The sequence below is a fragment of the Aptenodytes patagonicus genome, chromosome 7, assembly GCF_965638725.1.
Source record: "Aptenodytes patagonicus chromosome 7, bAptPat1.pri.cur, whole genome shotgun sequence".
Classification (NCBI taxonomy): domain Eukaryota; kingdom Metazoa; phylum Chordata; class Aves; order Sphenisciformes; family Spheniscidae; genus Aptenodytes; species Aptenodytes patagonicus.
The window spans coordinates 67,172,109-67,181,131 of NC_134955.1; the positions used below are offsets into that span (position 1 = coordinate 67,172,109).

Here is a 9,023-nt window from a genome sequence, read left to right on the forward strand (position 1 = left end):
AATCTTGAATCCTATCTTAGATGGAAAATTATAGTCAAGGGATAAGAGAATGAATTTAGTGGGAAGGCTACTACTGTTTAATCATCTCCAGGAAGAGGTCTCCATACATGAAGTACACAGAGCATAAACTATACTTCATAGAGAACGTTACAACGCCTTTCCTCTCGTTCTTCCTAGCAGTCAGACTAAAGCATCGTGAGGAATAAATGAGGAACTGCTCAACATACTGTATTTTTTGGTAGAAGGAAGATGAAAGTCTATTTCCACTGGTGGGGGAGAGAAGCTAGAGCGTGCGATGAGAAAACCAAGCTCCATGTTATATTCAAGCTCTATTTGTTTTATGGAAAGTCTACTGAAAACCAGGCTCTATTGTTTTATCCAAACACCACCTAAAGCATTGTATTAGGAAATAAACATATACAAGCAAACCGCTGTACTAGAGTGTGTCACAGGCTTTTCATACAGATTCACAGTGATAAATAGGTACAAAGACATTCCCTTCGATCTATTCCAGATACTTGTGAAGAATACAAAGTGCAGCTTTTTAATATTACACAGTCTCACTCAGAGGTGTTTCACCCAGAAGGCTTGTACATAAATAACTTCTTTTAAAACAGAAGTTTCCAAAGCGTAACAAGCACTAAAATTGCTTAATCCAGCTCATTAGGACAGCGTCGTTGGCACAGGCTCCTTTTAATGTCCATTTCCACCTTCCGAGAGTATGCGTGATGGCTCGGTGTACTTCGCTGTCAGTACGTAGAAGAGGGCAGGTGCAGGTACCAAGGCAAGCAACGGGAGGTCCTGCTCAAGCTTATCCAGTTTGGAAATGGAGATGATTCCATAGGCATGAAGTAACCAGTGGCTGAAGAGGACAACAAGCCTTTTCTTCCTGACAAGAAGATCCTTGAAAGACTTGCAAAACAAACACAGTATCCTGTTAGCATTCAGCCCGTTACCTAGTACCTGATGTTTAAGAGATGATACAGGTCGTGCACAGAGACCGTATGAGGCCTCCTGGGATTGAGCCCTTCCAGCACATAACACAGTTTCTCAGTGCACCACAAGAGGGGAGTCTCGCGGGAGCTTCCTCCAGCTAAGAGGAGAAGTCATAAAGGAAGAGGCTTAAACGCAGAATATACTGCTGAGAAAAGGCAAGAGACAAAGCGGTCTCTGCTCATTCAAGTATTTTATATTGTGAGTTTTAACGTAGGAAACGTGTTTACCTACCTCCACTTCAGAAGCAGACATGTACACAGCCAGTGTAACCAAAGACAACACCAGTATGATGTAAGGAAAGGCATAATCTAAAGGCAAACATTGAACACATTAGCAGGAAAAGAGACTGCATTATATACATTTCAGCGGAGATAGTTTTTCCATGTATAACCATGGGCGTGAAGTAAACTAAGCTACTGGAGCCCGCCTCTTATCATCGCATCAAGCACACACAGCAGCAAGGGTCAGCCAAACACAACTACCCAATACTTCTGTCTTAGGTTTTCAAATTTAGCTTTTGTCAAATGCAATCGATGCCAGCATTTCTAGGTGGAGTTACGCTTAAATCACTAATTGAAAAAGGCAGGTAACGAGAAAAGTAGACCGAGCGGGGATTTTGTGGCACCTGTCCCCTTCATGCAACAAATATGCTGGAAGCTAAACCAAAAATAGCTGCCGTCTCCCCAGACTTATACTTTAACCCATCTCTGAAATCAGACAAACTCCGCCTTAGCAAAAAGTGGAATTAACTCCCTCTGAAGTAATTTCCTCTCATACCCCCTCTATTCCCTTTTTGGGAAAGGGACAGTCTCTAGCAGCGCCGGCAGGGACAAAGCAGTGTTGGGCAGGAGCCTGGTTAGGACAGGGCTACTAATGAGCAACCTTTCCAGGTAAGACTCCTCACGATAACCTTAAACAATGTCCTTATTCTCAAAGCAAAAAGAGTGCCACGTCCCTTCCCTCTCTCCCTCCCGTAAGTCATTTGTTAGTGTGTGTTTATGGGTATGCTTATTAGCGTTATTAGGAGAGAACTCACAGAGCAGGCCTCCTCCGACGGCCTGAAGGACGGTGAGGATAGGGAAGAAGTACAGTGCTGCATAAATGCTTTTAAATCGATCAGACTTTCCTAAACCACAGGCAATTTTCTTAACCAGAAGAGGCCGAAGTAGCATCATTAACACGAGACAGAAGGCGTAATATATAAACACTATGGTGTACCTGAAGGAAAAAAAAAAAAAAAAAAGAGAGAAATTCCTGAAAATGTGCAGTTCCTTTTCTCCTGCAGACTCAACTCAGGACCAGGGCATTCGGGGTTAGAGTCAGTCAAGTCTAAAGAATTTACAACCAAAGGACGTAAACACAGAACGATGGGCTCACTTTTCCTAGGTGAAACGGTCAAGGTGCAGCAAAGGGGAACAAAAGTGACGTCTTACACTTCATAGCTAAATAGCCTAGACTACGCCACCTTCTTTGGTGACTCAGAAAGTCATTAGGTGTTGCTAAGTGTTTCATGCATAAAAACAGCTCAACGCATGAAAAGACTTCAGGGGACTGATACCCATTGGTCCGTGTTACATCTGAACACTTCCTGCAGCTTTGAGAAGAGGGACAGACAGAAACACGCTTGTGTAAAAGGAAGGGACAGACAGGAGTACGAAAGCCTTTAACACTCACAGGGGATAGACTGCTTCGTGAGTGCAGTGCACTGTGGTGATGTAGTCGGGACTTGGATTGTAAAGCATCGTATACCAGTCCGAAAGCTTCTTCACCTTGCAGGAGCGGATATGCAGAGAGCCGACAGGGTCGCTGACGAGCAGCGTAACAATTGCTGCAACGCTGCACTCAAACAAGGCAGTGACATGCTGCAACAACGCGCTGGAACTGTGGAAGGAGAGAGATTCACTACTATTTCGCCAACACTAAAGCAAATCTAAACGCCGACCGAAAAGTGGAGGCCCATGCGGTACAGAACCCTCTACAGAGTTAATATTCACCGTGACCAAGGATAGGACAACGCTGCTCCAATAAAAAGTTAAATATTTGAAGCTGAATGTGAAAACTCATTTACAATCTCAGACGATTTAGTGTGTAAAATGTGACTGAACAACATTCCAGCTTCTTAAATGAAAGCTTGCTGTAGCATAAGCATCCTGTCAGGCGAGGGACAGCAACGCTGTTGCAGTTTCAAAGAAAGCAGCCGCGAGGATAAGACGTCACACGTCTCAGAAGGGATAACATTGTTACATACGATACAAGCAAAATTTTCAAAGCTGCAAGTCCTTGTTAAAGATGGTATATATTCACACATTAAACTCTCTCAGTCCCCTATGTTTTCAGTATTTAGCACACTCCAGAGTCATTACTTCTTAAAAGTTCCAGTCTAGCACCTAATGGCCACACACAGCTGCGGTTTTAAACCCCTGTTTTACAGAACATTCTTGATGCACCATGCTGAGGTAAAGGTTACATCAGCTGTGCTATCAGGACCAAAACCCAGTATACATATTCCTAAAGAAAAAACTCAAAGCCATTCTCTCGTCGCACACGTGCAGCACCGCCGATTGGGGCTTCTGGCCCAGGAGAGAAGGCATGATGTGACGCACTGCTCCTGCCCACTACTGGGGAACCCAATCCAGCCCAAAATGCCAGATGGACTGGGCACCACACACTGAAGAGATACAGACCACGTCCTGAGGGCAGTGACTGGCAAGAAGGACCTGCAGGACTCTCATATTTGTAAATAAACCCCCCCCTCCAGCTGCCCAAAGCTTATGTGCTACCGTGTCAGCTCAACCAACAGCATGAACTGCTGGACAGTTCGATTCAGCACCTCAGACGGATCACTCATGGATACGAGATTTCCATTTTTAAATAACTTATCATCTGAAGAAGTGGTATACGAACCTCTTTTTTCCTGAATACCACTCAATAAAGAACCAGTGTAAAACCAAGGGAAGCATGGCCATGAAGCCAAGGTACAGCCAGTCATAGCGGTCCAGAGATCCCATACATTCCCGGCAGATTTTGTTGTTATCGGTTCTTTGGCCTCTAGGGCATACCTACAGAAAGCAGAGACTGCATTTACAAAGCATCTGAGTACCAATAACGAACCATTGCAGCTCCTGGAAAAAGGGCTTGAGGTAGTACCGGGGCAAGAAACGTATCAAATTTTTAAAGAGATGAAACATTAACCTCAGCGATTTCTCAGCTTACACTGGCCTCGCTCTCTCTGGCTTTTGCTTCTTAATACAAACAAAGGTGAAGAATGTTTAAAAGGCTTCATCCAAGGCTCCTGTTTCCTCTCCCGCTGTCACCCCACTTCCTTTTCATCGCTCAGCTCACTCACCAGGCCGCTCCCAACCACTGCCCCCCAGAGTTTCTTGCTCACCGTTCATTCCACCCTCCCTGAATCCTGCTCTGCCTCAGTACTCCAATAAAAGCAGCGGGCAGAGTGATTTCGGCACAGCTCTCCACACCATCCCGTTCCGTTCCAGCTCTCGCAGCCCCTCCGCTCAGCTCCGGTTTAGCACCGAGCCTTCGGCACCTCCTTCGGGGAACGCTTCATCGAGCGGCTCCTGCTTTCGGTAAGGGGGCTCTGCCCACCCTTTGCAGCCCTCATCTCCGCCTGCTCCCCAAGGCACCTCGGGGCTGGGATGCGGTGCCGCTTACAGCGGGATCCGCATCAGCCTCCGGAGCGGTCCGGCCCGCGCCGCCAATGCCGCCCCAGCCCGGGAGGGGAGCGGGGCCATCCCCCCTCCCCGGGCCGGGCCTCGCCCGCGCCGCACTTACCCCGCAATCCCCGTAGGTCTCCACGGAGCCGTTGACCGACAGGACGGTCCTGCCGCAGTACAGCCCGAGGCAGGCGGGCTGGATGTCCACAGCTGCGGGGAGAGCGCAGCCCGCGTTACCGCGGCGCTCCGGGCCGCCCCGCCCGCTGACAAACCCCCCACTACCAGCCCCAGCCCGGTGCCGCCGGGCTCGGCGTCCCCTGCCCGGCCCGGCCCGTCCTACCGGAGTGGAACATCCCGGTAACCCAGCAACTGGCCCTCCGGTTCCGCCGAGCAACTACCGCACGCGTCACTTCCGCTTCCGACGCGGGACAAGCTCCACCCCCCCGGGTGGGGGCGTGGTCATGCGCAAGGGGGGGAATGCTCCGCCTCGGGAGGCGTGGCCGCGGGGGGGGGGGGCGTGCCCCGCGTAGTCCCCGCCCCGCCGAGGCGCGGGCGATGGCGGCGGAGGGTGGCGGCGGCGGCGCGGGGCGGCGGCTCCCGCCGCACTCGCCCTCGGGCCTGGTGCTGCAGACGGTGGAGATGCACACGGGCGGCGAGCCGCTGCGCATCATCCCGCGGCTGGAGGCGGCGGAGGAGGCGGCGGCGGCGGGGGGGGGGCTGTCGCTGCTGTCGCTGCGGCGGGAGGTGGCGGCCACGCTGGACCACGTGCGGCGGGCGCTGGTGCACGAGCCGCGGGGCCACGCCGGCATGTACGGGGCGGTGGTGGTGCGCGGCGGGGCAGCCGCTGCCGGCGCCCACCTGGGGGCCCTCTTCCTGCACGGCGCCGGCTACAGCGCCATGTGCGGCCACGCCGTCCTGGCCCTCGGCCGCTTTGCCCTCGACTACGGGCTGGTGGCGGCGCCCAGCTGCCCCGAGACCGCCGTCCGCCTGCGCTGCCCCTGCGGGCCCGTCACCGCCTTCGTGCCCTGGGATGGCCGCTGCAGCGGCAACCCTGTCCGCTTCCACAGCGTGCCCGCCTTTGCCGCCGCCACCGGTGGGGACCGAGCCTGCCACACCGGTTTTAGAGGGGGGGGGTGGGTGGGTGGTGGCTGTGCCAGCGTGGGGGCTGGCGGCCTGACTGAGGGGGGTCTTGCAAATCCCTCCCCAATTCCAATGTCCCCCAGAGGCTGGATGAGGCCGTCAGGGATGGTAGAAGGCGTCACATGCCACTCGGGCATGGGAGCACTCGAGCTGTTGTCCCCATCTCCTCCTTGCATGCAGCCGGATTCCCTTGCTCCGCGTGTGAGTCCACCGCTCAGCATGGTTTCCCCTCCTCACTACCCTCCCTTTCTCTGCCCAGACTTGGCCGTCGACATTCCTGGTCACGGGAAGGTGGTGGTCGACATCGGCTATGGTGGCACTTTCTATGCCTTTCTCAGCGCCGAGCAGCTGGGCCTCGATGTGTGCTCTTCAAAGACCAGAGACCTCGTCAGTGCGGCGAGCGCAGTGACAGAAGCGGTGAAGAAACAGGTATGGCAGCGTGCTGTGGTACCCCAGTGTGTTCGGGGTGACTGCACCAGACTGAGGCCCTTTATTCCCCCAAGATGCTCAGGATGGGAGCCAGTCCCATCCTTCCAGCCCCATGTTGAATTTCAGAGTCCTCCTCCAGCCTCATAAGGACATGAGAAGGAGTTTGCTTTCCTGCTTCTGCGTCCGTCTCTGTTACTGGAGAAACAGAGGTGGAAACGCAGCAGTGGAGCCTTGTCCCCTTCCTCTGGTCTCTTGAGGAAGCTGTGCTGCACGTACTGCTGACTGCCCAACTGCTGCACGCGTTGGTGAACCTGTCTGTGCTGTTCCCAGTTCGAGCTTCATCACCCAGAAAGTGAAGACCTGGCTTTCCTCTACGGCACCATACTGACAGATGGGAAAGATGCCTTTAGTGAGGAGCCCACCACCAACATCTGTGTGTTTGCCGATGAGCAGGTACAGAAACGGGCTCTTCTCAGACACACAAGGCACCACCTTCTTCCCTTCTTACAGCCTCCTCAGAGATGAGGGGCGGTCCTGCTTCTTCTCATTTTGGGCAGTGATCATTGCTTCTGCTACAGTGATGGCTCTGCAGAGCTGAGTGTCACTTAACATAGGCAGTTTTAGCTCCTGATGACAGAAGTACTTCTGCACATCTTAGATGGTGGCATTTTAAAAAGGTTCATACCTGTGCCCTCTAGCTAGGAATTTCCCAGGAGTTCAGGGGCTGAGGTGGGATCCCAACAGACATAGTGCATGTTCTTAAAGTCCTAATCTAGGGAACAGCTGCTAGGGATCAAGAGAGCTGGAGAGAAAAGAGGGGGTGTAAACTTTTATCCTTGTCTGCCGTGGATAAGGTATCACATAAATATCGGGGGAAGTTTTGGTTGGACTTTCCAGCAGTGAGGAGTGTGGAGCATTGGAACAGATCTCCTCGGAAGCTGGCCAATGCTGTATTTTTGGAGGTTCTAAAAACCAGGCTGGCCAGCAGCCCTGGTCCTACCTCAACGCGTGAGAATGGGGAAGGTGCCCTCTGCCCCTCTCAGTCCTTTTTCTATGGTGCTGGGAAGCTTTCAAGCACTCCCTAAATAGCCTCAATATTTATTAGATCCCTCATCCCTACTAGTTTGCCAAAGCTGATCGCAATCCAAAAGTACCCCAAACCTGCTTATTTTGTCTTCTCATTTGTGATATATCCGCATTCTGTACAAACCCCTGGGCTAGGCGGATTTCCCTCAAGCACAGTATAAAGGTGGCAAAGAGAACTGAGGGGAGCAATATTGTTTTCTATTAAAACCCAAAATACTAGAGCTGGTTCATCTTCTCTTCTGAATGTAGGTTGACCGAAGTCCAACAGGTTCGGGTGTGACAGCCCGCATCGCCTTGCAGTACCATAAGGGACTCATCCAGCTGAACCAGACCAGAACCTTTCGGAGCAGTACCACGGGGTCCTTGTTCACCGGGAAGGCAGTGCAGGCAAGTGGCTTGTGCTGGACTTTCCCTCTGTCTTGAGGATTGCTGGAAAAGTGCTGTTGCCTTGACTCAGTGGAGAAGCAGAAAAGCCTTTCCATGCCTGGGGAAGGGCATATGGAAGGAGAGAGGTGCCTGGGGGTCTTGCCTTCCCGCAAGCCTCACGCTTCAAGATTTTTTATTAGGGAAGCAAGTGACAGTAAGACCTTGTTCTGCTGCATGGCTTCCCTTCAAATCCTCCCTCAGCCATCGAGAAAGGACTGGGCACCTTGGCAGCTTGTCAGCCTCCTTTGAGGCAAATCCAGGCTGTGGCAGTGCAGGGGTTCGCGAGCTCAGAGCAGGGGCAGCAGCAGTCGTGCAGGTGTGGAGCTCGTGCAGGCAAGGTGAGGCGGTAAAAGGGCTCCTGCACACTTTGGGATGTACCTGGGCAGGGCAGAGTGCTCGGTGAGGGGTGTCTCTGCCTAAGTGCCGGGTAACGCCGGCATTCCGTGGGGTTGGGAGAGCAGAAAACCTCCTGTCCGCCTCTGTCCTGATCCTAATCCCTCTGCAGGAAGCCAAGTTTGGGAAGTACAACGCTGTCGTTGTGGAAGTCTCAGGAGAAGCCTTTTACACTGGTACAGCCACCTTCACTGTCGAAGAGGAGGACCCGCTGAAATACGGCTTCTTCTTCAAGTGACCCGAGCCACTGGGCAGCGGCAAAGTCTCGCTGATGGTGCTGCTTTTCTCCTGCCCACGCATTCGCTTTCTGCTTCTCCACACGGCTCGTTGCAATATGCCAGAGCAACAGGAACAGCCTTTGGTGGTGTGACAGCATCTGCCGTGTTTCAAGATAACAGGCCGTGTTTCCCTGTTGTAATTAGCAATGTGATTAGCATATATGGGCTGCTCTGAGAAGCCATAATCTTTTTCTTCTTTTTTTTCAATAATTATTCACAGAAAATGGAGCTGATCTTGGAGAGCTGTCTTCAAATTTACGTGCCTTCTCTACATCTGAAAATTACTAATTTCAAAGCCAGCTTCCTATTAAACACCAGCTGAAGACACTGCCTTTCTCATTTTCACTCCTGGAGCTCATTTCCAGGACTCTGCCGAGTGTACCATGGCTGTTGGTTTGGATTGCCTGCTCTTCCTCGGTGCCTCCTGCTCAGGCGGCCGTGCTGCCGTGTCTCGTGCCCCGGCTTCCCCGGCCTGCCCTGCTCAGGCCTGTCCAGACACCCCCTTCCTCATTGCACTCTCTTGACCCCTGCCAGAGCCCTCCTGTGTCCTGGGGCTGGATGCAGGTGCTCGGAACTTCCTACTGTCCCTGCTGCGTGTCCAGGT

At 52.4% G+C, this 9,023-nt stretch overlaps 2 protein-coding genes across 3 annotated transcripts; one reads left to right on the plus strand and one right to left on the minus strand.

The window, feature by feature from the left end:
• Positions 1-316: 316 nt before the first annotated feature.
• On the minus strand, positions 317-5,077 carry JKAMP (JNK1/MAPK8 associated membrane protein). 2 transcript variants are annotated; one of them, XM_076345658.1, is made up of 7 exons: positions 5,008-5,077; positions 4,786-4,877; positions 3,901-4,055; positions 2,671-2,877; positions 2,033-2,214; positions 1,228-1,304; positions 317-912 (listed from the first exon to the last, which is right to left on the minus strand). In XM_076345658.1, exons 1-7 carry the CDS (start codon positions 5,018-5,020, stop codon positions 694-696), a joined length of 945 nt encoding a protein of 314 aa, XP_076201773.1. In that variant the 5' UTR covers positions 5,021-5,077; the 3' UTR covers positions 317-693. The 2 variants fall into 2 exon arrangements, with proteins under 2 accessions (XP_076201773.1, XP_076201774.1); XM_076345659.1 differs by lacking the exon at positions 4,786-4,877 and having other exon boundaries at positions 5,008-5,067.
• Positions 5,078-5,222: 145 nt separating this feature from the next.
• L3HYPDH (trans-L-3-hydroxyproline dehydratase) lies at positions 5,223-8,747 on the plus strand. The gene is made up of 5 exons (XM_076345661.1): positions 5,223-5,760; positions 6,067-6,236; positions 6,567-6,689; positions 7,572-7,709; positions 8,254-8,747. The coding sequence occupies exons 1-5, from the start codon at positions 5,223-5,225 to the stop codon at positions 8,377-8,379; spliced, it is 1,095 nt and encodes a 364-aa protein (XP_076201776.1). The 3' UTR covers positions 8,380-8,747.
• Positions 8,748-9,023: the final 276 nt, after the last annotated feature.